Genomic DNA, 26,870 nt, shown 5'->3' with positions numbered 1-26,870 from the left:
AATATATTTTGGCGAAAATTATAGGCTTACAAATCAAAATAAGAGTGGTCATTTTAACAAGGTTATCAGGAGAAAATCGTGTGCTTTCATAAGTGACAAGCTAACGCATAACATATTATTTTCTTGATAAATCTCATAACTAAAATTAAGAAATCCTTTAGTTGTTTTTCTAAAATATTTATATTTTTTTAAGGTAACTTCTCTCAGTTTAAAATCAAATTTATATTATCAAGCCTGGTTGATTTTATAAAATAATTAAATCTTCATTAGAATATAATTTTTTTGCAAGGAACCGATGGACTGGGAGCACTTATCAAAAGGAAAGTCTAGCAGATAACGAAATCCAAAAATTTGTATACCCGAGGGCAGCATTTTCTGAAAAAACTGTATTTCACATTCATAATACTACATATTTTCACTTCATACTATGGAATTTTTGTTGTGTTTCTCTTTGGATGTTGGTTAAAATAAATAAATTAATACATTTACTACTTTTTTAAGCCATTTTATTGGACTTGTTGTTAAATAATTCCGTATTATAACAAAATAAACAACATAAATATTATGATGGAAAAAAATGTCCCGTGCGAATGTGATTAATATTTAATTAAAAAAAAAACTATAAATTATTTTTGGTTGAAATTCACACCAATTTTAAAGGCATCACTGCGCAACATTTTACAATCAAAAACATTTCAATATTGTCTCACAATTCGCTGAAATCGACGTTTGAATTGTTGTCTCCAAAAACGACTTCCATTTTTTGTCCCGTGGTTTTTTGCAATTATCTTAAAAATGAAAACCGTTCCAAAATCAACCTTAACACTACATGTAGAGCTAATGAAGGGCTATTAAAAAATCCTAATGTCAAAATTAAAAAACATTTTTGTTCATACTTTTTTTTAGTTGAAAGGTGTACGATTGTCACGTTCGACATGGCGGAAATGCCCTTATATTTTTTTTATGAAAAATTTAAATTAAAATATTTTTTTATTTCGAATTTTTCAAAATTTGAAAAAAGTTAATTTCGTTTCCTATTTAAAAATAGGACTATATATTTTCATAAAATTTTATTATTTATTTTTTTATAATTTTATTATTATTTATTTTCATAAAATTTTAATAAGTGCTAATAAAAAAAAACAATTAAAATATAAAATCCCACGGAAATGAAAAAAATGAAAATAAATTATCACAATTTAAGTAAAAGCGGTAATTTCTATATACATATGTAATAAAAATCAAGCGTTGCCTACATTTTGGAGCATTGTAAAAAAAAATCTCGAAAACATGCCGAATCGCAAAAACTCAGACCCAAATACAATAAGAAAGTCAAATACATACTTCAAGATCCTTCTGTGCTGAGGATGGTTGAAATCTTGTATTGGAAAAATCTTAAAAATACAGACTAAGGTTCTAAGGGGTTAGGGGTAGTCAGAGACACGAAAACATTAACATTTTCTGCCATTTTTTTTTTTTGCTATTAAATCCTGTTATTTTACAAAAGTAATAAAAAGGCATTATTACACAATTATTTGACTTGAAGTCACGAAAATTAAAAAAATATATATATATATAATTCAAATGTTGTAGGTGTTTGTGTTAACAGTTATTTTTGAATAAAAAATCCTTCGTCAGGCCTGAGTTTATTATGTATTCTAAAAGCTGTATAAATTGCATTACAATCTACTAAGCGGTTTTCGAGTTACAGTTGTCACCAGTTCAAAAAACATATTTTTGAGAGAAACGTTTTAAGGTTTCACAATAGCGTTTCGGAGTGCCCGAACGCTCGGATCAACTTCAAATTTTCAGAGAATATTTTTACGATATAACACTTAACCAAAATGCAAAAAAATATTCTGACTACCCTTAACAGAGTGAACGTCTAAAGGCAGGCAATGTTGATTAAGTGAGTATAATCAAATGAAAATCTGAAACTCCATCAACTGTTCGACATACGTTACCTCCTAATCCTTTCATCTCTAGGAAGTTGGCGGTATATATTCAATAGTCCCCTAGACATGGAATGATTGTAAAAAGAAAGAATCAACTGGTACAACAGATTTAGATTACAATTCATTTAAACGAGTCGAATTCGGCAAATCGGCACTTCTCAAAATTATTTGGAGAATTATTTCTTCCGAAATAACAACAACAACAACACTTTTTAACAGAACTATTCTTACAACAACAACAACATTAAGGTTACCAGAATTATAAAAAAATCCAAAGACAAAGATATTTATCCATTCTTTAAACAAATCGAGTTTGGGGTTATGTTACCATTCTACTTAATATTTCCAACTGAATTTCTCATATAATACATTTTCTCAACTGTATGCTATTATATATGTAATTATTAACAAATTTAGAATGACTCTAAGACTCTCTATTTGCTTGAGTTTAAAGCCAATGTTACATTATTATTCTTAACTAAATCTAATTATTTTGACTACAAGTATTCCATTCTCATTATTTTTAGTTTATTAACTAAAAATACATAACCTCAATCTACTACTTTGTTTCCCCTTCTCTTTCGTTTGCATGTGCCAAGTATGTGTATATTTATTGTTATTCATAACTCAAGCTGTTGTTTCGTGTATTTCCGGCAAAAAGCCATTTCAAAGAAGTGTGCCTCAACGAGTTTATAAAAATACATATTTATAAAAATATGTATGCATATAACACACATGTCACGCACATTCAACCATGCATCGCACACGCCAAATAAACTCCGCACAAGTTTATACATAAAAAAATAAGCCATGCTTGTAGCACATATCCACACACACACACACACACACACAGATGTAAACACTTTAATTTCGATGCAAGTGCTGAGTTCGCTTCCTCTTTACCCAGTTTTATAGGCGAATTATTTAACACTTTTCCGTAATTGGCAAGTCCCTGGCATTGGATTGCCATTTTTCTTTGATTATTTGTAATACATATTTACTAAAATATATATAGTACATATGTATGCTTAACCACAAATAATATATAATTGTTATATTCAAGACTGCAGAAAATCATAATCAAATATTTAATATTTGTATATATCGGAGTAAACTTGTATGCGAAGCGGCTAAACTTTTTACTAGTGGCTTAATTTAATATGAATGTTTATATACATATGCATGTATGAATTTAAATTGGACTGGTCTGATACAGTCAGTGGCTAATTTTGAAGGTGGTTCAAAGTCTTTTATGACTAACCGCTGATAAGTGGAATACTTAAATGAGTAATTTTTAAAAGTAAGGAAAGCCTAAGTTCGGGTGGAACCGAACATTTTATACTCTCGCAATTCATTGATGACATTTTTATTAAGATAACACAATTTGACCCATACATATATTCGACACAAAGTCCAATAGAATAACGAAAATCATCATATAGAGTATATGAGGACTGAGGAAAATTATGACCTTTGACCCGATTATGACCATTTTTAGTACAGACACACACTATTAGAAGAAAAAGATTCCCTCTGAATTAAATTAAGATATCTGAGAGTTTTAACGGTATTTTCGGTGAAAAATTACCTTTAGGTACTGAGTTCTTAATGTTCGATATCCGGAGCCCTGAAAAGTTATAGTCCGGTTTCGACAATTTTTCTACAAGTGAATCTACAGATGATATATAGCTTTTGTGTAAAGTTTTATTCCGCTATTTTCAATGGTTTCTAATGTAAATTTGAATTATATGGGAAGTAGGCGTTGTTTTAAACCGATGTCGCTCATTTTCCATCCATATCATCAGGGACTTAAGAAAATATTATGTACCGAATTTTATTGAAATCAGTCGAGTTGTTTCTGACGTTTGATTTTTGACCCATAAGTGGGCAACGACACGCCCTTTTTCTTTTTTTTAATTTGAGTGCAGCTTTCTTCTGAGACTTATTTTGTAGAATTCAGTGTTTCTGATGTTTTTCGTTAATGAGTTAACGCACTTTTAGTAATTTTCAACATATCCTTTGTAACTGTTATTAACCTAAATGTTACGAATCTGTATATAAAGAATCGAAACTAATGAGTTTACTTAGTTCGAATGATAGATTTGAAAAATTTGAAACAGACGAAATATTTTGCAAATTAAGCAACATTTCTTATTAGAATTCATAAAATCTTGGAGAGCGGCGAACCGAACAAACTACCAGTATAAATCAAACATGTAATTGGTGACAGAAATGTTTGTGTAAAAAAAAATAAAATATATAAATATAACTCAAAATATGACAGCAAGTCGAAGTAATAAGCAGCTCACTGTCACTATATTTGATGACTTCGCAAAATGTTGGAGTGCATAAGCAAGTCTAATGAAAAGCTTCTACAAAGTTTTTATACTGATCTATTGTACATACAGCTAAAACAGCTCGAAGGTTTTCTCCTTGTAATCAGGAATACTGTGTGTAATTAGTTAATGGCGCTCTTTACAAAATTGAAGATTTTTATTTATTTCAATCGTTATACCAACATAGTCATTGACAACCAATTTTCATTGTTTACATTTCATATTATAAGCAAAGTGTGAAAAATCTCAAGTCAACAACAATTACACAATTTGTTTATAAATTGCGTGGAAGGACAACACCGCAAGCTTACTAGGGCAGCACAGTGTTTTCAGTGACTTCTTTTCAATGGGTTTGCCGTTAAATAACTTAATTGGGTCAGTGGAGGAGGTAAAGTTAAAAAAAATGCTTGTATTCAATACACTTTTCACAAAAAAAATAATATTTGGTATTATTTCGATTTTGTTTCATTTCACTTTTTAATAAAAAATAAATATCATTTAGAATATGTTTTCTATAATCTCTATCTAAAGCAAAGAACTTTTAAATATATCTACTACTATTTACTTCTATTATACCTATATAGTCACATGAATATATGATTTTTCTAAACTGCTGACACATTATTTTGTTCAAATTTTCTTTGCGTTCGCTTTTCTATTTTCCTACATATTGTCGTACATATTTAATAGCATTTGTACTATGTTTAATTTGTACTCACCTTATACACAGCAAGCGCCCAACTGTTGAGTACGCGCACACTACCTTGACCGATGTGCACATAAACATATGTACACGCATGAATCAACAACGTACATATGTATAAACATACAAACATACACTTAAACATACACACATACATATATGTATATTTGCTGCAAAACGTGAAAGTCGTCTGCAAAATTTTGGACACTAAAATTCTGGTTCACAACAAAAGAAATCTCAAAACCAAAAAACAATGAAATTCACTTTTTATTCGCAATAACTTGTAAACATAATGAATTGAATTGGATTTTGCATAAATTGAGCAAACTTTTAAATATACATATGTAAGTTAATCAACTTTTTCTCATCACTTTGAAATTCAGTCAACGCAATAAATGAAAACAAAATATAAAAACTTAAAATTTTGCAACAAATTTTTGTCATTACTCTTTATCACCTTTACATTCGTTTTTAAGCTTTTGCTTGTTTCGCCGTTTGTTACACACTGCGGCGACACACCGGTTGAACACTCGCGACTTTAATGCAACGTAAATGAAACCGCTTTATACAAAGCTTAGTGCGCGTACCACTGAAGTGTACGAACCGAACGCTTTGGCTTATGTTTGGCAACTATTTGTTTGAGAAGCAGCAAGCATATGGTAAACTACATGAGTAGTTTGAAGATGTGGCATGCTTTTGGTTAAAGCTTATTTTATGCTCTTTTAAAACATTAACACTTTTTGAACAGCGAATTTGCTCTTTGTTTTCACTCTTTGGCGTTTTTCATGCCATAAATGTTGTAAATTGTTGTTAAATAATGTTTGAAGTTCGTTGCCAGAGTCTTTTGTATACAAAACTTTCATACATACACACACACAAACTTATGGGTTTCGAGATTTTCATCGCCACAATTTGCATAGAAGAATGTAGCCCTTCGCAACTACTTTAGAGGTGTTATTGGGCTTTACAATAGCCCCTTTAATATTATAATCAGAATTTAATGTGTACCGCGTGTAATTGACGTTAATACATACATAGTACCGTTATTCAGTTGCATGCCAATTGAAATATGACCATGTTTCCATTCACAAAAACAAGCACTATTATAAACTTGTTTGCAAATTTCTTATTTTTTCCACTAGTAATGCTAAATATTTTTAATAATATTTTAGTTGCAACGTAAAATGCTTTTTATTTATTATTGTGGTATAGCCACGTCCGTTGCTACATATTCGAGCGTTTATGCGTTCAACATTCTACTGTATACATAAATACAGATTTCACCTTTCGCACACATTTTCCTGAAGCTTAGTATGCTTAGAATCCAATTTAATAATCAAATATTTTGAATTTATTAAAAATTTATTTTCACAATTAGAATCAGTTGCAATGTCAAATTAGCACTAATATTTAAACTGCAGCAAAAATCAGCTGTTTCATAAAGCATGTTGCCATATTATAAAAAATGTACAGGAAATTTATTTAAAATCTTCTCATATGCAATTTAGGTTGTATTGTAAATAATATACTACACAAATTTACTATCCTTATTAAAAGTTATAGTCACATATATTACAATATTATACTATAATTTATAAACGTAAATTTTTAGATTCGCATCAGCTAGGCGGCTTAGCACTTTGACTTCAATCGAGAGTTAGACAGCTTCTGTACTTGGCAGCACAGTCGCCAATAATTTGCGAAATCGTTTGTTGTTTTGCGCGCCGGGTATTTTTTGTTTACGTTTGGCATTTTTGTTAATTTAATTAACTAATATTTTAATTTAAACAATAAGTACAAAGTAAAAGTGAACAATGAACAATACGGCGGATGAATTAAATGTTACTCAGGCGCTCGATCGAAAACAGCGCCTGAAGGATTTAATTGACACCAATAGAGAGATTCGTAAGATACTTAGAGCCAAGCCAAATCAACAACTTATATTAAAGTATAATATATACATTTCAAAATATATAAATGTATATTGTATAATAATATAATAATATAATAAATGGGAGACTTTGAAATGAAAATTACCATTAACTTTGGACGACAAAGAGCCTCCTAACAAACATTTAAGAAAAAGCAGTTCCAAACATCTGATGTTAATCAAGTTAGGCTTATATGTTCACACCTCATTATGTAGCTTACCGCTTATTTTAGATATCAATAGTATTTTATTTGCATTTACCTATATACTTAATCGCTACATGTATCGAAAATATTAATTTAAAATTTCAGTCATTTAGATGAGCGCCTAGGCCCATTTTTTGAATGAACGCATAGAGGCTGAAGGAAAACTTTGCGATCTGCAAAATATTTAAGTATAATATTATAATTATTAATATTAAATTAGCCTCTAACCGGAACATTTGTCGCCAAATTTATTGGCAACATTTTTAAAGCCCACAATGGCATTTCAGCCTGTGATCGTTGCAAAAAATAGTTTAACAGCTTGTTAAAACGTTTTCCTTGAGTCATCCAATTGCTGTGAAAAATAGAGATGGAAAGTTTCTCACAGTCAGCTTGCAAATACCAGGCGTTATAGCAAGTCGGCGATGTTTGCATCAAAACACAAAACAAGTAGAACAAAGAAGTTATCTTGTCACGGATATTACAGGTTGTACTATATGGAACAATCTATTATAAAACAATTTCAAACTGTTATATTTATTTCACTTTCAAAACTGTAAACAAACCTGAATATTTTCTGGTGTGTAATAATGCATTGCTGTAGCTCTTGATAGCTCTCATCCTCACTTTTAGCTGGTAAATTTGCCAAACGACTTACTCGCCTGGCAAGCAGCTGTACATGTGTGCGTATAATATAAATATATATAGCTGGATAGGAATCATTAATAACTTGATAAAGCAGTAGGAGGCAAAGCATAATAGTATTAAAGCTTGATTGGAACCAGTATTCCCAAACCGACCGATGCCAATCTACATAAGGTAACCAAAGATTAAGTGGCGCTTGACCGCTCAGCATAGCTGATAGCACAGTCAACGTTTCATACAGCAAATATATAACATTGTAATAGCGCCGTAAACGTAATACAGCGTACGGAAACGTCTCGGTGGATTAACGCCAAAGTGAGAAGTTATTAAAGTTTCATACTTCGCGCTGACAAAGTTTTAAGGATATATCATAAATTTCCTAGTAAAATTTTTTTAAAGTAACAGCATAAAACACACCTCAAATATATCTCCTGTTTTCCTCTTCTCCGCAGAAACCCGCATTACCGAACAGGGTGTGGAAGAGACACTCCACCAAATATTGAAGGTCGTACAAATTTCGGATGTCATTCATGGGGAGGGCAACGTCGCCGACCGCGCTGAGCACACTAGCGAAGTTATGCGCGACGCACAATTGATGAAAATGAATCACGAACTGATGTCGAAGGTTTTCCAGCAGAGTTCACTAATGGGAGCGTTCAGCGAGCAAATCTACCAAAATGCAATCGTAAGACGATATACTTCATACAAAAAAGGCAATAATTTGCAATAATCCAATAAAAATTTCAATTCCAGCGCCAAAATGTGGCCACACAAGGTGAGGATAACTGGAAGCCAATCACGGATATCGCTTGCGCTATAGCGCGTATGGCACGCGCGAAGTCGACAATGCTCGGCGCGTATAGAGTTGAAGTGAGAGAGCGTATTCTGAAAGAGCGACAACCACGAAAGAAAAACGAAAAGGTGGGTAAACAGAAAATATAGTCCAAAATTATTAAAAAAAAAAATACGTATAGGCGGAGGAAAAACGTCCGGAGAACGTTGATAAACTGCAGCGCAAGGACAAAGGTGCCAACAAATTAAATATTGTGTGCAATCAATTGCGTCAAATGTTGAACAGTAACGGCGGCCGGTCCATACCTTACTACAAACTCATTATAGATCCGAAGAATTTTATGAACACTGTAGAGAATGCATTTCAAATCGCTTTTCTGGCGCGTGATAATCTAATTGCGATTGAAACGGGCGACGACAACTATCCACATGTACGGCTGGCACATAGCGATGAAGTGAAGGCCGTCAAAGAAACTACACAAGCCATCTGCACGTTAAATCTGGAGAAATGTCGCGTAAGCATACATGTTTAATTAAAAAATTAATATTTGTTTTTTATTATTAAAATGTGATTTTCATTTAGGAAATGATACTTTTCTATGACATAAAAGAACCAATGCTTACAATCGAAAATAATGAGGACGATTGAGTACACTACCCGTTATTCCAAATGTCACCAACAATGTACAATGCGAAGTTCAATTAAAAATATTAAAAAATTGTTATGTGTGAGAATATCTTTTAATATACTATTTTTAAAATAAATCGAGCGAATTTAATATTTTTACAAACATATTTTTTTGTTACAACTTTTTTATTTTAAATTAAATTTATATCAGCAAACCCACTTTCATTCTAAAAAAATATATACCTGACTTGCTTGCTCAGTATTGGCGCTAACCACTTTCTTATAAAATAAAATTCAGCATTTTGCTGACCTTTTTCGCTTTTGAGTATGTCGCATACATTTGTAATGCCAAAAATATATGTATATATATAAAATGCAATGTGTACATTGAAAACAAAAGAAAATTATTTTTTACCTTGAAAATGTGTATTATTTGGTTTTTCATGGTTTAACGTATATATCGAGTTGTTCCAATGTTTTTTTAAATTAATTTTAGCCGCTTGTTTATTTTGGGCTCAAAATGGTTTTACTCCCTTTTTATCAAATAGGCAACAATTAATCAATTTGCGTACAGTATTCACTTATATTTATAATAAAATCAATTTGTTTATGAATTTTGTCCGTAATTTATCCCTCCTGTCCAAAGTCTTCGGTGAATTTACGCAGCTTAACTAAATCATCATCGTTGACAGTAGGTTTTGTACGAGACAAAGATTTCAACATGTCACGCTGAAAATAGTAGAAATATAATTTAAAAATAATTTCACTCAAAATAATCTTCGCCTCGACTTTACCATTGTAACTGGTGGCTCGAATAGCTTATCACTAGGCACATCCATCCAGGACATTTCAGTTGCACCTTCATCGCCAGGCGAGCAGGGCACCAACAAGTCGTCAACTATGAGCTCCTTATTTGTTGGTGATGGACCAGTTACACGCTATAAATATTGAAAAAATTACACTATTTATCCAAAACAACGCAAAACCTTAGTTACCTTGAAGTGTGTGGCGGTTTGCACTTTACGCACTGGTTCCATAAGAGCGTCACGCACAACAATGGAAATATCAGCGCCAGAGTAACTGTAAAAGTTTATAATCATTAAAGAGGGTTTCAAGTGTACAATTAGTTAGCCATTATTTACCCATCTGTTTTTGATGCCAGCTCTTTGAGATCTGCCTCGGTTAAAACGTGTGTGGTATTACCCAAATGTATCTTGAACATCACCAGGCGTGCATGTGCTTCCGGCAATGGAATGTAGATACGCTTTTCGAAACGTCGACGTATAGCAGAATCCAACACCCATGGTATATTAGTGGCACCAAGTACCAGAATACCATCTGTGTCATTGCCAACACCTTGCATTTGCACCAAGAACTCGGTTTTGATGCGTCGCACGCTGTCGTTTTCATTGTCCGAACGTGCCGAACACATGGAATCGATTTCATCAATGAAAATAATCGAAGGTTTATGCTGGCGTGCTAGTTCGAAGAGATTTTTGACCAACTTTTCGGATTCACCTAACCACTTCGACATCAAATCCGAACTGGAAACTGAGAAGAAAGTTGAATTGTTTGCCTCTGTGGCTACAGCTTTGGCCAGATATGATTTGCCGGTACCAGGTGGGCCAAAGAGCAGAATACCTTTCCAAGGTATACGTTTGCCAGTGAATAGATGAGGGAATTTAATTGGCAGTATAACTGCCTCTTTTAGCGCCTCTTTGGCAGCATCTAAACCAGCCACATCAGACCACTTCACATGAGGTTTCTCAATTACTATAGCGCCTTCCAATTTACTTTGAAGTTTCTTCTTTTCAGGATCTTCGCCATCGGAATCACTATCGTCCTTTTTATCTTTATCATCTCTGAAAGGTGTTTAGTGTTAATTGTTGTTATATATATGTATATTATTATAAATTTCTTTTGCTTACTTCGAGCTTGATTCACCTTCCTTTACTGGTTTTTTCTTGCCTTTCTTTAGGTATTCTTTAAGTTTTTCAGCACGATCCAAATACTGTAGGCACTTGGCACGAATCGAATCCTTAGCCTTCTCACCTTGTGCCTCATCTATAAATGACAATCGATGAATAATTTGCACGAAATTTGAATTCTTGTGTTATTCTTACATTTAATTGCATGTAGAAAATACTCTACGCCATGTTCGTAAAGACGTAATGCCTCAGCATAATTTTTGTTGCGGTCTTCTTCCGTTGCTTTGGTCACTAAATCAATAGCTTTTTGCAAAGTCGTGCCTGAGGCCATTGTTGACACGTCACTACAAATTACATAGAACGAGATATATAGTATTTATTACTTTTTGATTGATATTATCGCGCAATGTAAGTCCTGCCCAGCTGACTTCATAGTAATGACATCACTGATGAAACCTCAATCACCACGGTAATGAGATAGAAAACATTGTAAATTCAAATCGATAATAACATTTCAATTAATTATTAAAAAATTTTGGAAATGCGAACTTCATTAGACTGCAATAAATATTTTCCTTTATTTGAAAAATATAGGAGACATTTTAGTACTATTTTAGATTAAAAAAAAAAAACAAACAAGAGCAATGACTAATCGACGCTCATAATTCCCCAAATATTTTCGCATTAGCAGCTCAATTTCAAAGCATTTGCTGTTCGACTTTTTATATTTCTTTTCATACCTTTTAAACTTTAATACACAATAAACAAGCAACGCACTATAATTAAAATCCTCGCTGTAATTTTTGTAGAAACGTAGATTTTTCAAAAGATTTTATACAAAAAATGATTCCTCCAGTCAGACTTTCGTTGTTTCGCACTTTTTCTTTTAATCACTTATTCGTTGCGCATTTGACATTTATTGCATTGCAATACGTCGCGACTGGTTTGCCTTCGGCGCTTTATTCAAACTTCAGGGTTGTATTACCACACACACACATACAATTTTTATATACATTTTAATAAAATAATGTTATAACTTATTTAAATTTACAATTGCCAAGCGTAAATTCGCGTAGGCTGAACATAATGAATAAATCGTAGTCATAAATGGATATTTAATCAAAATTTCTAAAATTATTTTAATTCAATAAGTATTAAATAGTTTAATAGTCAAGCTTTCTTACAATACCTTTTAATAAAATTTAAATTTATTAAAACTCTTTTGTAAAATAAAATTTTATTATTAAATGATCTGGTCACATTACATTTTAGAGCTTTTGTTTTGCTCACCATTTTCTAGTTTGTTTTGCTTGCCGCAAAAAGAAAAAAAGAGAAACATTTTGCAAAAGCAAAGCCTCTTCATAATTAATGATAAATTAAAAGTAAAAGTGAAGTGAAGATGTATCCAAGTAAATAACATGAGATAAGAATGATAAAATAAAATAGATGCTTCGGTGACAAGTGATTCTATTTAGCATACCCATGTAAGTGTTTATTTGCACATAAATCTTATATAACATCATAACTATGTCATTTCTCGCTTAAACTACAGCCCGCACTTGTTATTTGGTAAAAAAATGGACAAAGAATACGACGTGTATAGGGACAGCAAATTGCGGTATTTAGGTAAGAACTTATTCTATGATAGTAGTATAAACCTGTTAGGCAGCTAACGGTAGACGAATATTTTTATAAATTTATGAAATTTACTTAATCTTAATGTGCCTTCTCACAAATATTACATAATAACTAAATAAATTCTGTATAAAACACACAGGTTACTCCAACGAGGTAGGAGAAGCTTTCCGCCCACTTATACATCGCAATTTGGTGCGCGCATCCTATTTACTGGCTACAGCTTATGTCTGCGCTGACGCTGTTGATAAATCAGTCAGAGAACATCAACGAGGAAGTAGCACTAAACAAATAGCTATTGTTACTGGTGATGTATTCACCTGGCAAATGGTTGCCTCTGTAATCATTCCCGGCGTCACAATCAATAGGTAGATGAGAAAAATAGCCTAAAGTTACTATAATATTATCATATCCCATTTACTTTCATATACAACTTCCAGAATAACTTGGCTGACTGGCTATTTGCTACGTAAAGCGGAGGTTAGAAAAGCTTTCAGAAAAATTTTACCCACCGCAGTTGGCTTGTGTTCAATTCCATTAATAATTGGTCCCATAGACAAATTTACCGATCATCTCATGGATGATACTTACCGAAAATGGTTAAGCTAAAAATGTACTGCTTTAGCGATTAAGCTTAAAATGTTTACTATTTAGGTGCAATATATTTATATCCTTTTTAGCGTTTCGTAGTGAAAGTTCTATTAGTTACAAATTTTTACATTATATTGTTATTAAACAAATGTTCCAAGTATTGTAGTATCAATAAATATACATATATAAACCATAATCGTCTGATTAGTTTTAAAATTATAGTATTTATCTGGATTTCTATATCTTTTAATGCCGTTAAATTTATTTGCTTGCAAGTTTCATAAGCTGTTCTCCGTGTACTGTAGTTTCTTTGTAATTCAAACAGTTCAAAAATTCTTTTGCAATACAATTTTAGAAGTGTTTGTTCGAAAGTCATCGCGTTCCATAAAGTCATAAACCTCCAAAGGATTTTTATAAAACTTAAATGTCTTGTACACATCGTTTTACAACTGAATTTATCAGCACAATTGGAACTATGCCTCTGAAATTGGAGCGTATATATATGCGCCAAAGGGCTGTTACCACATCAGCATTCCCGCAACTATTTTGCAATTCTTTATTGCTATTACAACCACAACCAATATATGGATGGCTATTTGTGATAATTCTCCTGTTTTATTGAAATTCTTCTTAAATACTTAATCCTAATCCGTTGAATGTCAGAAAAATTAATATAGAAAATGTTAGATTTATAAATAGAATTAATCCTCATTGCATAGCTTGTGAAAAATGCCATATAAAATGCTTATTTTATTAATAGTGCAAGAAAAAATACGATTAATGTAAAATAAGAGCACTTTGAAATTACATATGAAAAAAATAAATTACAAAAATTCCACCTTCGAAAGCAATCAATTATGATCCAAACGGTTTAATAGTTGGCTCTCAAGTAAGAACCATTTGCACTTTGTTTCTAGACACTCAAACGAACTGTAACAAGCTGTGAAAAATATTCAGTCAGATCTAAATTTCAATTTTATTTTTTATTGAAAATTTTTAAGCTGAAAACCGTTTTATATATAAAAATTTGCATAAAAGGAAATAATTAAAATTAAATTGATAAAACTACTTGCAAACTATGTCCTCGCTACGCATAACAAATTGGCTAACAAAATCTCTGCTGAGATTTCGGAATGTGAAAAATTTCCAACAAGTCTATCAGAGGTACTACGCCGATGATTCGCGTGTGACGGTAAGACGCCAACCAATTTAAACCATTTCAAATACATTCGAGCCAATGCTCAAACACTTGTTGTGCTGATATGTTAAATCGTTCCATCATACTTTGCAGAAAGGACTTGTGATCGGCCTATATCAGAAGGAGGGCGAGAAGGATGCAAAGCTAACGTCGAGTGGAGAGAAATTCGATGACCGTGTGCAGGGCAAAGTATCTGAGTTAATCAAAGAGTGAGTAGGAAACATCACTATAGACTTTAGCATACAATGACATTCCAAGTGACCAATACCAAATCATTTCGTGACCCTTATATTTTGTGTGAATTTAGAACGAATCTATCTGGAAGATTGGGCAGAGGAAAGGTTTTCAATAACATTGATCAGGAATTTCGATCTATAGCAGTGGTCGGTGTTGGGCGTGAAGGCGCTGGTTTCAATGAGTTGGAAATGTTGGATGAAGGCATGGTAAGCAGATAAATAAGATGGATCACACTTAATTGTTGACAGTTAGTAAGAATTATTTTGACAGTAGATAAATTTTCAACTTTGAAAACATTTTGGAAAATTTGACAAATAAAATTTTTGATTAAAATTGTCGGTGAAAAAAAAAATTTGACAGGAAAATCTTGTGATTTGTAAAATAATGAATTACAATGATCGTTAATGTAACGGGTTTCTAAAGTAAGCAATTCTGTATCGGAATGAAGAGCATAGCTGTTTGAAACAAATGATTAGCTTTAATAGAGAAATTAAATTAAATTTAATAAAATTAAGAAATTTTTTCGAAATTTAATTTCAACATAACCTCAAAGTAATGCCAGCATAAAATTGATGATTACTGTAATAAACTTTCCCTATATGTATATAATTTTGAAACCTCATAGGAAAATGTACGTGTAGCAGCTGGTGTCGGTGCACGCAGCCTGCAAATGCAAGGCTGTTCCGAGGTTTTCGTCGATTCAATGGAATATCCCGAACAAGCTGCCGAGGGCAGTGCTTTGGCGATTTGGCGTTATCAAGATAATAAAATGAAAAAAGACAGAACAATAATTCCCAAATTAGAATTGTACGACTCACCCGACATAGACGCTTGGACACGTGGTCTTTTTAAAGCCGAAGCACAAAATCTTGCACGTCGTCTTAGCGACGCACCAGCCAACCAAATGACACCCACCACATTTGCACAAGCAACCGTCGATGCATTATGCCCTTGTGGTGTCACCGTGGAGATCCGTACAATGGAGTGGATAGAGCAACAGCATCTAAACTCGTTTCTAATGATTGCGAAAGGTTCGTGTGAGCCGCCTGTTCTGCTGGAGATAAGCTATTGTGGCACAGCGCCTGAAGATAAACCTATACTACTGTTGGGCAAGGGTATGACGTTCAATAGGTGAGCATAAAGAGGCTACTTAAAGAACTATATTGATATAAAAAAATTGAAAATTGTTTATTTGTTTGTTTGTTTATTCTAATATTTCAGTGGCGGTCTCTGCTTGCGCCCATGCAAAGGCATGGATGAATATCGTGGCGCCATGGCCGGTGCTGCCGTAGTGGTCGCTGCAATTCGTGCCGCCGCAGCTTTATCATTGCCCATTAATATTTCCGCTGTTATACCACTTTGCGAGAATATGCCTTCGGGTATGGCCTGCAAGCCAGGTGATGTGGTCACGTTACTCAACGGCAAATCATTGGCGATACGCGTAAGTTTGATATAAATCAAAAATAAGACAACAATAATGAATTTTCAATTCTACTTTTATTAACCAGGACACGGATAAAGCCGGTGTTGTGGTGATGGCTGATCCATTGATCTATGCGCAGACTACTTACAAGCCACGTCTGGTCGTTGATGTGGCCACGCTTGGCAAGGGTGTCAAAAAGGCATTGGGTGGTGGAGCTACAGGCATATTTTCGAATTCGCACTACATTTGGAAACAATTCCAAAAGGCTGGCTCACTAACAGGCGATCGCATGTGGCGCTTACCATTGTGGAACTACTATAAATATCTGGTAACGAGTGAGTATCATTTGGCCCCTATTTGTATAACGATTTTCATTTTCTGTTATACTAATTGTATAATATTTATTTTCATTTGCCAGACCATGTAAGTTTTGATGTCAGCAACAATGGTTCTGGCCCAGCTTCATCTTGTCTGGCAGCCGCAATATTGCACGTAAGTTTGGGACTTTATTCTGTTTATTCGATTTGTTTTTTCCAAATTCATTATCTTATTTCTAATAGCAATTTGTGCCATGTGTCGATTGGGCTCATTTGGATATACGTGGTGTTGGTATGTTGACTAAGTACGGCACTCTGCCATATTTGTTGAAGGATCGCATGACCGGCCGCCCAACTCGTACCATGATACAATTCCTATATCAAATGGCCTGTCCAGACCAACAGAAGTAGTAGTAGAAGTAAGCGTATAAACGCCCATTTTTCTACTCATCAAACCCTGCCACGACGCGCCTGAGAGGCCCTCAAAGAAGAAGAAGAAGAAGAAGAAGAAGAAGAAATGTATTTGTATATGAAGATGTGTGTAGTAATGTCCTGAGGTCAAAATTTTATCTGTGTTTTAATTGTTTCTTTCTTAATAATTCTAAATGGCGATGTTTATATATTTTTGATTATTGCTGTGACATGTTCTACTCAATGCAAATACATATATTTTTAAAATATGATTTGTATTAAAAAATTGTGTTTTCGTGTTTTCTTTTTATTATTTAATAGCATTATACTATACATACATGATAGTGGTGAGATATGGGGTAAAAATTTTACAATACATTGGTCAAATTTTATCAAAATGGGCAAAAGCCAAAAATTCTCTGCAAAATAGTAGCTTCAGTTTTACATAATGTTTAAAAATGGCAAATATTGAAAAAATAACTTTTTTGTCCGTATAAGATATAAAAAAAGAAAAATATTACATAATTAGATGTGAAAAAACTACGAATTTTGTAAAAACCAAAAAATGGTGGTTAAAACACTAATCCAGTAAATAAGGACTATCCAAAGCGCCAAGTCCGGCTGCAACACCGCCCTCGTTCGCAGTCGAGAGTTTCGTGCGCAGCATATGACCCGCTTGGTAATTGCAAATCACATTATCTACATTACCTAGTATTACGCCAAAAATGCCCAGCTCTGAAACGAGATCAACAACTTCTGGTGGAGATTTGCCACCCGGACGTATCATGTAACCCTTGGAAATGGGAGGCTGAATTAGATCCATCAGTATCCAAGCGGCGCGTTCAACGCGACTCATTTTCTATAAAGCACAAATCAAACAAAAGAAATGTATTTGTAAAATAAAAAGAATACATAACCTAAAAATTTAAACCAAACAATTACCCTCAGTGCATCTGGAATGTCAACGCCATATACATTATTACCACCGCCCTCGCGTTGTGGTTTCAACACAAATCGTTCTGGTTCTTTCAACGCCATTTCGTATGAGGCATTGCCAGCTTCAGAGTCATCCAACGAGTAGAGTCCGGTGAAGATTTGTCCCACAGCTTTTATCTGAAACAAAAATAGTGTTTTCTTACTATCTCCCATAATTTTTTGTAATTAATTACCTTCTCTGGGTCGCTTATAAACCGTTCTAGCATTTCGGGTTGAGCCAGCGCTTGTTGCACCTTCTTGGTACCAGCCAAATGATAGTGTATGGAAGGACTTTTTATCGCACGCGAACACTCCATCATATAACGCGCATCCCATTCGTCTTGCGAGGGATAGTGACCAGGTTCATAGCCGGCACGGAAATAAATAACAGCCACTTCATATTCACCGCTGTAAGATGATGTTTTTTATACTTTTTTTTTAATTGGAAATATTTGAAAAAAAAAATTAAAACATAAAAGGAAGGACAGTTGTTTGTAAGTCATAAAACCAAACGAATTAGATATAGGGTTACATATAAATAATATAATCAGTATGACCAGACGATTTGAAATCCGGATGTCTGTCTGTCCGTCTGTGCAACGGATAACTTGAGAAAAAATAGATATCTTGACACAGGTTCCTTGGGAGGGTTGCAAATGGAGGAAAGTGGTCCGTGGTCCGACCACGTCCACAAAATTAAAAATGCGCGTGGTGTCGCCCCCCTATGAATCAGAAACCATATTTCAGGAACTACTACGCCTACTTCCCATCTAACACAATTTTGAATACCATCCAATTCCTTCACATTATAATATATACATTAGGAACCAATGAAGACAGCAGAATAAAACTTTACCCAAAAACCGTAAATCATATGTGGCTAGACTTGTGGAAAAACTGTCGAAATCGGAATATAACTTTTCAAGACCCCGGATATCGAACATGAAGAACTATGTTCCTAAGGGTAAGTTTTATCCGAAAATATCGGTAAATCTCTCAGATAATTTAATTCAGAGGGAATCTTTTTCTAATAGTGTGTCTCTGTACCAAAAATGGTTAAAATCGGGTCATAATTAACTCCCATGTACCTTATAATCGGATTTTCAAACTTCTGGTGGGCTTTATTCCGCATATATGCGATATATATAGCAGTTAATATGTGAGATATCTTAGCTATATTAAGTTAGCATATAATCTTGCATATAAGTGGTAGTGAAAATTAGTGAAATCGGTTCAGGAATTACCTTAGCCCTCATAGACTATAAATGACGATTTGCGTTATTCTATTGGACTTTATGCCGATTATACCTTTATAAAATTACAACAATAAATATTTTTTCAACTCTTTTAAAAATAACAGTTATATTAAAGTCATTCGATGTTAGTCTTTTATGTTAATTGTTATCTAAATGGAACTATTTTGGTGCTAATGTATACAATTAATAAAATTTCATTAACTCACAGTAATAGCTCTTTATTGGGTCCCAATTTTCCTTCTTTATGCACCTCCGTTAGAGTACGACGCAATACTTTTATATTTGGGCGCTGCTCGCGTATATAAAACTCGTGGAAACGCTATATTACATAAAATAATATTTTCAAATTAATAAAATAAAATTGTTTTAAATTAGTGTACACACCTGATCGCAAATATTGTAGGAAACATCTTCGATTATGAAGAGAATCACCGCTTTGGGCTCAGCATATACTTCCCAGGCTTTAATCATGCCACCACAAAGACCAGACAAAGCCGCATTTTCGGGCATCTAAAAAAAATATTTATTTTTTTAAATAATTTTATTTACAAAAGTAACATAAGGGGTTAGGGGTAGTCAGAGACACGAAAAAATTAGAAGTTTCATTAATTTTTGTTTGTGCTAAAATCACAATTAGTTTTATAAATAGATAATCCTGTGCCTGGTGCAAAATGACGGTCTCAGGAAATGTTTTCTAGATTTTCGGGAAGAAATCAACAGTTAATTGGTCTTATCGAAATTTTGAAAAAAAGCTTCGACCAGGCCCGGTGTTGTCTATTTGTTAAACTAATTTTTACTTAAAATTCTCATTTTTGGTGTCTCTGACCACCCCTAACCCCATAAATAATATATATGTACTTACATTTTTGATTTTATCAGCATGTCCTAGTTCGCCCATCACAAAGCTATAGAAGAAAATGTATTTGTGTTATATACGATATATTATAGGCATATAATATAATAATATCAATTCAGTTGTGTATACAAAGCACATAAGCATACAACTAAGTTTTAAAACTAACAGTAATTATTTTTAAATCTATCTAAAGTCTACAATTGCGTCATTAACACTACAACTACATACTATTTACGTTTTATATAAGCAAATAAATGAATAAGCGGTAACTAACTAACAACTAAGTAAATTTGCGACGCAAACAAAAAATGCTGCGCGCACTTGATACTAAAAATATATGTACATACATGCAACAGTAGTCTAGTCTAATATAATTAAATATATATAGATAACTAGAAACAATAATTATATGCAATAAATTTAAAAGTAAAGCGTATGAAACAACATTAGTTATATAAGCAAAGAAATAAATAGTTTACAAGCAGCGTAGTTGTATATTACGCTTTAACACAAAAAAAACTAATATTTGAACATAATTTAATTGGTTAATTTGCCGAAAAAATTGGGTATAATTTTGTTTGCTACTTACACAGAAATTATTATATACATACATATATATAGAATAAAACAAAAAAATATAGGAAATAAAAAAAGAGAAAAGAAAATATAATTTGATGTTGTGGAAAAAAATCAAAATACCTCTGCAGAGGCATCATATGTGTGGAGATGCCACCGAAACTAGAGGCAATCGTGTTGATTTCAACTTGTTTAACTGAATTGTCTTCGAACATGTGAGCCAAATAGTCGGAACGTAATAAACCGAGCGAATAAGCCTGAAAATTGATACACATACAAACATTTACTTCATAGAAAATACGTTAAAAATGATTTAATGGAACATTAATTTGCTTGCTATATTAAAGAGTTGCAGTGACATATTGCGAGAATGATGACACTCAATTCATAAACCACCACGATCAATACTGACTATCACTTAGTGCTTGCGAATTATTGTTTCGATGTTTATTGGCATTGCTTTCGATTTGGTTTTTTTTTGGTGGAATGCGTTTGGCGATGCGATGTGAGCAGTTCTTATAGTTGATTGATTGGTTTGATTTGATTTGATTTGATTTGGAAAAATGAACGGGTTAGCCGCTACCGCAAATGATGCCTAAGAAATGTGTGTTTTAGAGGGCTAAGGGTATAAAAATTACTAAAATAAAACAAAAAAACATTAACCATAAATGTTTTGTGCAATAAAAACTTAATGCATTTGTTGTACTGTACGTTCACGTTTAAGAGAGCTTGGGAAAAGAAGAAATCATAACGTCGTGCTCAAATGCTTAGGTGCGCTGCATTTGATTGCACTTTCACCCGTTTTTCGAAACGTTTCAATTGCATCTAGTTGATTGTATATTTTATAAAAAAATTTCGGTAACTTCCCCGGCCAAACTGTGTGCCAAACAAATGCAAAAATATTAATTGTAGGTTTTATAAAAAAAAAAAAAACAAAAACAATTACAACTATGAGAAAAATAATAAGGGACTTAAAGGCAAAATAAAATAGAAACATAAAACTAGTAGCAAAAAAATAATAATAAACAAGTAAAAATATTCAAATTAACAAATATAACTATTTGAAAACGCATGCGTTCGGGCACATATTACTAAAATTAACAATTTTATAGTTATAAAATTACTTAAAATGCAAATTCTTACATTTTACTATTTAAATTAGTTTTTTTTTTTTAATTACTGCCAAAACTATAAAAAAAATACTTTGTTTATGTAAGGTTATAATTAAATAAATCGATAAAATTCTACTGGTATTTAATTATAATTAATATTTTTTACTATGGAATATAAAAGCTGCCTCCAACCAGTACGGACAGGCACCTCTGTTAATTTCTTAATATCCTTTTTGAGAAATTATTTATAAGTTGAGTTTTCAAAAATAAATATTTTCAAAATTTTTAAGAGAGCATAATGGTAAATAGAAGACCGTAAGTATAATAGAAAGATAAATAAATAATTAGCTATCAACCACGCCTACTATATTATAATCGTTAACTTGATTTTGTAATTAATATTTTTTGCTAAATTACTACAAAGTTTAATTTTTTTCAAAAGTTCTAAGCAATGTAATTTAAATACTTTTTTAAACTACATCTTACTTAGATTATAAATAATAAAAAAAATTAAAAAAAAAATAATAATAATAATAAAAATAAAAAAATAATGAAAGAAAATAATTTAAAAACATGCATTCATTTATGCTAAACCAACACATTCTACTGCAATAAAAGAAAATTAAAACTCCATAAAATAATAAAAAACCAAAAACTTAAATGAATTATACTTATGTAAATAAAAACCGCTATAATTCCAGCATGTGCTGCTCATTTTTCAACATTTTTTGTTGTAAAATAATATTGAATGTAAAATGACGCCATAATACCAGTATGTATGTATGTATGTACATAGTAAAGAATAAATAAGACGCTTTGCGCAAAATAAGCTTTCTTTCAACCAAATTCTTGGTTATTCTTAGCTAGCAAATTAAATTAAATATATGTATGCAATATCAACGATTTGTTTGGCTACACACTATTTGCTACAGTTAAAATATGTAGAAAAAATAAAATGAAATTAATAATGAATTTTGTTGCACCTTTGTATATCTTTGCTTACTGGTCCTAAGTGGCCAAAACCAGAAGCTATAGTGTTAATTTCAACTTGTTTCCAGCAACAGTAGGCACACGGGGTATGTTTCTCTTGTTCTAGCAATTTTGCACATTTCGTCTCCAACATCAAATCACTGCGCAATAGGCCCAACGAAATTGGCTACATATTCAGGTAATTGTTTCATTTTGATGCATTTTAAATTGCAAACATTTTTTGTATTTTTTTTTTTAATTTTTTTTTATGAATAATTATTTTTTTTTTTGTAAAATATTTGTTTTATAACATTTTCATTACGTTCGTTTCATTCGTTTGCCAATGAGCGTGCGTTTTCAGATGTACATAAACAAATAATGAAATAATCAATTAGAAACCAGCAGACAAAAAAGTGATATGTAAACAAATAGCTATAAATTCAGTTAACCAATGCACATATGTATTTAACTAATTCACTACTGGTTGTGGGCAGGGGATAGTATGTCAATGTGTGATAACATGGAATTTATTAAAATGAAATGAGGATATGACGCGTATGATTTAGTTTATTGCCTTTGATATAATAAAGTAGCATATTGATTTCGGTGCTGTTTGTTGCACTAATCAATGACTTAACTACAGTCACAAGCTAATTGCGTACCATGATTTATATAGTTTACTTTCACTTTATTTTGCCTTATATTAAATGGCTTGAGAACAAACTCCTAATAAAAACTTTCATTATTAGATTAAGATTAGCTATTGCCTAGATAACAATCAATAGATAATAAGAGATTTAATAACAATGTGTTAGCCTATCAACATCCCGCAAATATTATTAACTTCATATTTATGGCCTTTTTTGATTGATTTTACCTTAATTAAGTCAATTATAGCACTTCCGTCACGAAAGAAACTTCTAACTTAATACAACAGCCACTCTGTGCTTAAAACTTGTCTAATAAACTGTGCGCTGACACCACAAACAGAAGGATATTGATTGGAAATAATTAAACCTGAACCCCCTACCAATATATAAGGGTAACAAATCTTAATTGGAAATAATATGAATATGCATAAATTGTAATTCATTTCTGTTTTTATATGTAACAAATACCTTCAAAAAGGGTTAGTGTGGGGATTAAATGTTCCTTATGCAATTTTTCATTATTATTTAAAATAGATGTTGAATTCAAACAATTTATGAGTGACTCTTGTTATTATGCAAATGATGGATAAATATGTTCTTACCTGTCCAAAACCATTAGCGAGTACTTTTTTGTAAACATTAAACAAATTAGCAGTGAACTCATCCACTTTTATGGTTTCCGCCAGAGTTGTAGTTAGAAATTCCTCATCATGCGCCACATTATGCATCAATTGATTGATTATCGTTTGCAAATTTTTAGCCTTTTCGAATTCTTTGCGCGGGAAAGATGACGGCATCAAAATAAACGGTGCGAACTATGCGTGTGTGTGTGTGAAATAAAATATGTAAATAAGTTAATTAAATAAGTAAACTAAAACAACAAAAATAAAAAAATATTTATATATGATAATGTTTTACGCTTATCTAATTTCGTTAAAAATAATCTGGATTTTATCTATTCATATTATCGTGCGAATTTGCATACTCATTCAGTCACTCAGCGAATGAAGGAGTTTGTGTTAGAATTTCACAACTACTACTTTCTAGATGCAATACGTATATGTATAATGAAATGACTTGCAAATTACATTTAGTGAATCCGCGCTGAAGTTGGTTTTGGAGCGCATGGCTGCACCATGCATAATAGCCCAATCTTTCGCCTTTTCTGTCACATCGTTCAATGTACGTTCTTCAATGGGCAATGGTATGCAGGGTTCAAGTACTGGTGTTGGCGTCATATTTTCAATTTGTTGTCTATATATCTATAAGAGCAAATGATAAAAAAGCAATTCATTAACTCTAAATGTTACTATATATTGCATTTAATCACATTACCAGCTAGAAGAATTTAAGAGTTATGCGTTCCACAGTTTAAAAACACTTTTAATATACTGGATTTTTCGTTATTAACTTGTGCTACCTTGTCTCTTCAAACCGATTCGTAATTAAACACCGACACAACTTAATATTGATGTCTGCAAAATAAAGAAAAACAACCTGTAGGTACCATACCACACCAACGTCACTGCTACTAAGTAGGTATACGCATATATTTGAACAAGTTGGAATTAAGATATTTTAATGCCAAGTGCTTGTAGTCTATGTAATTATTAGATATACACTTTTGTTGCTCATAGCTCCTACCAACCTGCTCGGATCCTACTTGGTTCTAAGGCACGTGACTCGCGTAATTGGAGAAGTAGAATATCAGTTGTAGTTCTTCAACTGGGTTTGTATTTTAACTTGCGAGTGTTTTGATTTCCTTGTCGTTTCAAAACATTTCGATGCGAGTTGACCAATTCACGGATAATTTAGAAACCGAAATGAATTAAGTTGTTACTAATGTAGTATACGAGTTGGCAATCGAAAGTCTTATCAACAGAAACAGCTGAGAGTGATGCCCAACTGCAAGTATTTTTTTCATTTGATACCTGTACACATTAGGCGTGTTCGTTATAGAGAATCAAATGGCGTACAACAACGACTACATGTTGAAAGCTGTTTGTTATACATATACAGTGGGATCGCTATTTGACATTTGATTTAATGACAGATATTTCCTAAGGACAGACTTCTCCGAGTGAAAAAAAATTATCAAAGACAGCACTTTGAAATTGCGACAACAAAAAGGACGGAAATCTGTACGATAAAACTAATGGTAACTGATCAGGGAGATCTGTGGGATCCGTTCTCACGACAGTCGGTTCTATGTAACCGGAACGGAGCCGGCCAAGAACTGTCAAATCGGCAACAGTCCTCAAAATTATTTAGGAATGTTTTATGCCGTTACAACAACCTGTGGGACTTCTTTATTTTTGAAAATTTCCGAAAATACTCAACTGATCATTATCTCCACATATTATAATGATATGATAAAGATATATTTCAAACTTGATAGCCATCTGCAACAAATGACACCCAACATCTAAAACTATGAAACTTTCTCCTATGGATTTAACCTTATCAAACTTGATAGCCATCTGCAACAAATGACACCCAACATCTAAAACTATGAAACTTTCTCCTATGGATTTAACCTTATTAATAAATACCCTTAAAAAGATTAAATAAAAGCACTTGTTTTGTAATTTTCCATTTATTATAATATATTTAAGGTAATTTTTGCATTTTTCGTTTCTGCGCGGGTTTTCGTTTATTTTATCTATTGGTTTATTTCATCTGTTTGTGTGGTTTGTATTCTTTCTTTTGTTTCAGTTTGATAATATGGTTTTATTTTAATAAATAATAGTTTCAAAAAGTTTTACGGAAACATTTTTATGTAAGTTTTTATAGCGTACATATTAATATTATTACAGCGTATCTACATTTTTACGCGCAGCTGCTGTTGCTTTTTGTTTTTATTCACTTTTTATTTTATATTGTTTGTTGTAATAGCAGGTTATAAAACAAAGCGATTTTTGTTTCTAGTTTTTTTTTTTTATTAATTGGATTTTTAGTTTTCTAATATTTCTCTTTATGATATTTCACTTACATTTTAATTAACAATTTAAAGAAAACCATTTGCTTTATATATTTCATTTAAATTACATTTATATACGTCATTCATTATTTAAATTATTTCTTGAATTATTATATATTTATGTAGAAGTATGTATTTAAATAATGCAGTAATTAAGAGTTTCAATTTGTTTGTTAAGTTATGTTCGTGTTGCCTTAACAAACTGTATGCCACGGCAAAACAAAATGAGATTTGTTTCGCTATGAATTCATTGTAGTTCAGTGAAATGTTAAGAATTATGCCAAATCCATTGTTTGCATAACCAATTTTACTTTAGCGCTTTTATTTATTGTTTAAATATTGCGGGAACATTTGCGGCAGGACTCCGAAATTCAATGTCCTCAATATAGACGGCGAGAAATCTGTAAAATATTGTCGCTGTTAAAATCAAGCACGACTAAATCATATCAGATCAGAGATTCTTTATCTCTGCAACAAAATAACAGATTTTTATTTATTCTACGTTTTACAAATAATGTTGGGTACAACAGATTTTGAATGTTGGAAACAACAGTATGAGTTAAA

The 26,870-nt window shown here is 32.2% G+C and overlaps 6 protein-coding genes across 11 annotated transcripts in view; 3 read left to right on the top strand and 3 right to left on the bottom strand.

Annotated features, from left to right (window-relative positions):
• Pnliprp1_0 (Pancreatic lipase-related protein 1) overlaps positions 1 to 6,397 on the bottom strand; it is a 46,929-nt gene extending 40,532 nt beyond the window's left edge. For 2 of the 5 annotated variants that reach the window (XM_054232146.1, XM_054232147.1), the window contains exon 1: positions 5,011 to 5,321. The gene's annotated coding sequence lies outside the window, so the exon portion shown is untranslated. Of the gene's footprint in view, positions 1 to 5,010; positions 5,322 to 5,451; positions 5,775 to 6,278 lie in introns of those variants that run through there. The other 3 variants (XM_011183731.3, XM_011183729.3, XM_029040028.2) reach the window with 3 other exon arrangements.
• A 275-nt stretch (positions 6,398 to 6,672) lies between these two features.
• On the top strand, positions 6,673 to 9,359 carry LOC105211999 (EP300-interacting inhibitor of differentiation 3). The gene is made up of 5 exons (XM_011183728.3): positions 6,673 to 6,899; positions 8,225 to 8,457; positions 8,526 to 8,693; positions 8,747 to 9,079; positions 9,148 to 9,359. The coding sequence occupies exons 1-5, from the start codon at positions 6,809 to 6,811 to the stop codon at positions 9,211 to 9,213; spliced, it is 891 nt and encodes a 296-aa protein (XP_011182030.2). The 5' UTR covers positions 6,673 to 6,808; the 3' UTR covers positions 9,214 to 9,359.
• Positions 9,360 to 9,753: 394 nt separating this feature from the next.
• On the bottom strand, positions 9,754 to 12,041 carry LOC105211997 (vacuolar protein sorting-associated protein 4). The gene is made up of 7 exons (XM_011183725.3): positions 11,861 to 12,041; positions 11,316 to 11,464; positions 11,121 to 11,256; positions 10,335 to 11,054; positions 10,188 to 10,272; positions 9,987 to 10,130; positions 9,754 to 9,921 (listed from the first exon to the last, which is right to left on the bottom strand). The coding sequence occupies exons 2-7, from the start codon at positions 11,449 to 11,451 to the stop codon at positions 9,820 to 9,822; spliced, it is 1,323 nt and encodes a 440-aa protein (XP_011182027.1). The 5' UTR covers positions 11,452 to 11,464; positions 11,861 to 12,041; the 3' UTR covers positions 9,754 to 9,819.
• Positions 12,042 to 12,430: 389 nt separating this feature from the next.
• LOC105211998 (mitochondrial fission process protein 1) lies at positions 12,431 to 13,542 on the top strand. The gene is made up of 4 exons (XM_011183727.2): positions 12,431 to 12,604; positions 12,673 to 12,746; positions 12,898 to 13,123; positions 13,196 to 13,542. The coding sequence occupies exons 2-4, from the start codon at positions 12,698 to 12,700 to the stop codon at positions 13,362 to 13,364; spliced, it is 444 nt and encodes a 147-aa protein (XP_011182029.2). The 5' UTR covers positions 12,431 to 12,604; positions 12,673 to 12,697; the 3' UTR covers positions 13,365 to 13,542.
• A 736-nt stretch (positions 13,543 to 14,278) lies between these two features.
• On the top strand, positions 14,279 to 17,221 carry LOC105211996 (cytosol aminopeptidase). The gene is made up of 8 exons (XM_011183722.3): positions 14,279 to 14,538; positions 14,638 to 14,753; positions 14,852 to 14,987; positions 15,407 to 15,912; positions 16,003 to 16,222; positions 16,290 to 16,539; positions 16,623 to 16,696; positions 16,765 to 17,221. The coding sequence occupies exons 1-8, from the start codon at positions 14,425 to 14,427 to the stop codon at positions 16,930 to 16,932; spliced, it is 1,584 nt and encodes a 527-aa protein (XP_011182024.1). The 5' UTR covers positions 14,279 to 14,424; the 3' UTR covers positions 16,933 to 17,221.
• Positions 15,535 to 25,206, bottom strand: LOC105211992 (glutathione synthetase). Of its 2 annotated transcripts, none has more exons than XM_011183716.3 (11): positions 24,975 to 25,206; positions 24,662 to 24,801; positions 24,415 to 24,588; positions 23,929 to 24,141; positions 22,691 to 22,863; positions 20,026 to 20,068; positions 19,548 to 19,673; positions 19,370 to 19,482; positions 18,102 to 18,315; positions 17,875 to 18,045; positions 15,535 to 17,791 (listed from the first exon to the last, which is right to left on the bottom strand). In XM_011183716.3, the coding sequence occupies exons 3-11, from the start codon at positions 24,562 to 24,564 to the stop codon at positions 17,513 to 17,515; spliced, it is 1,482 nt and encodes a 493-aa protein (XP_011182018.2). In that variant the 5' UTR covers positions 24,565 to 24,588; positions 24,662 to 24,801; positions 24,975 to 25,206; the 3' UTR covers positions 15,535 to 17,512. The 2 variants fall into 2 exon arrangements, with proteins under 2 accessions (XP_011182018.2, XP_011182019.2); XM_011183717.3 differs by lacking the exon at positions 22,691 to 22,863 and adding an exon at positions 20,719 to 20,852 and having other exon boundaries at positions 24,975 to 25,203.
• Positions 25,207 to 26,870: the final 1,664 nt, after the last annotated feature.

This window comes from Zeugodacus cucurbitae, chromosome 5, assembly GCF_028554725.1.
Source record: "Zeugodacus cucurbitae isolate PBARC_wt_2022May chromosome 5, idZeuCucr1.2, whole genome shotgun sequence".
NCBI classification, from domain to species: Eukaryota; Metazoa; Arthropoda; class Insecta; order Diptera; family Tephritidae; genus Zeugodacus; species Zeugodacus cucurbitae.
The sequence above is the reverse complement of the archived record's forward strand: the minus strand, read 5'-3'. Positions and strand labels throughout refer to the sequence as shown.

Bases quoted from the DNA above. Each gene is read 5' to 3' on its own strand.
- LOC105211998 (XM_011183727.2), top strand. From the start codon at position 12,698: ATGGACAAAGAATACGACGTGTATAGGGACAGCAAATTGCGGTATTTA. The intron at 12,747-12,897 runs GTAAGAACTTAT...TAAAACACACAG, and splicing joins CAGCAAATTGCGGTATTTAG to GTTACTCCAACGAGGTAGGA. The intron at 13,124-13,195 runs GTAGATGAGAAA...TACAACTTCCAG, and splicing joins CCCGGCGTCACAATCAATAG to AATAACTTGGCTGACTGGCT.
- LOC105211999 (XM_011183728.3), top strand. From the start codon at position 6,809: ATGAACAATACGGCGGATGAATTAAATGTTACTCAGGCGCTCGATCGA. The intron at 6,900-8,224 runs GTAAGATACTTA...TCTTCTCCGCAG, and splicing joins TGACACCAATAGAGAGATTC to AAACCCGCATTACCGAACAG. The intron at 9,080-9,147 runs GTAAGCATACAT...ATTTTCATTTAG, and splicing joins TAAATCTGGAGAAATGTCGC to GAAATGATACTTTTCTATGA.
- LOC105211997 (XM_011183725.3), bottom strand. From the start codon at position 11,451: ATGGCCTCAGGCACGACTTTGCAAAAAGCTATTGATTTAGTGACCAAA. The intron at 11,257-11,315 runs GTAAGAATAACA...TGTCATTTATAG, and splicing joins TTTTCTACATGCAATTAAAT to ATGAGGCACAAGGTGAGAAG. The intron at 9,922-9,986 runs GTAAAGTCGAGG...TACTATTTTCAG, and splicing joins TCGAGCCACCAGTTACAATG to CGTGACATGTTGAAATCTTT.
- LOC105211996 (XM_011183722.3), top strand. From the start codon at position 14,425: ATGTCCTCGCTACGCATAACAAATTGGCTAACAAAATCTCTGCTGAGA. The intron at 14,754-14,851 runs GTGAGTAGGAAA...GTGTGAATTTAG, and splicing joins GTATCTGAGTTAATCAAAGA to AACGAATCTATCTGGAAGAT. The intron at 15,913-16,002 runs GTGAGCATAAAG...CTAATATTTCAG, and splicing joins AAGGGTATGACGTTCAATAG to TGGCGGTCTCTGCTTGCGCC.
- LOC105211992 (XM_011183716.3), bottom strand. From the start codon at position 24,564: ATGACGCCAACACCAGTACTTGAACCCTGCATACCATTGCCCATTGAA. The intron at 22,864-23,928 runs GTAAGAACATAT...CTGAATATGTAG, and splicing joins TCGCTAATGGTTTTGGACAG to CCAATTTCGTTGGGCCTATT. The intron at 17,792-17,874 runs GTAATTGTTTGG...TGTGCTTTATAG, and splicing joins ACATTCCAGATGCACTGAGG to AAAATGAGTCGCGTTGAACG.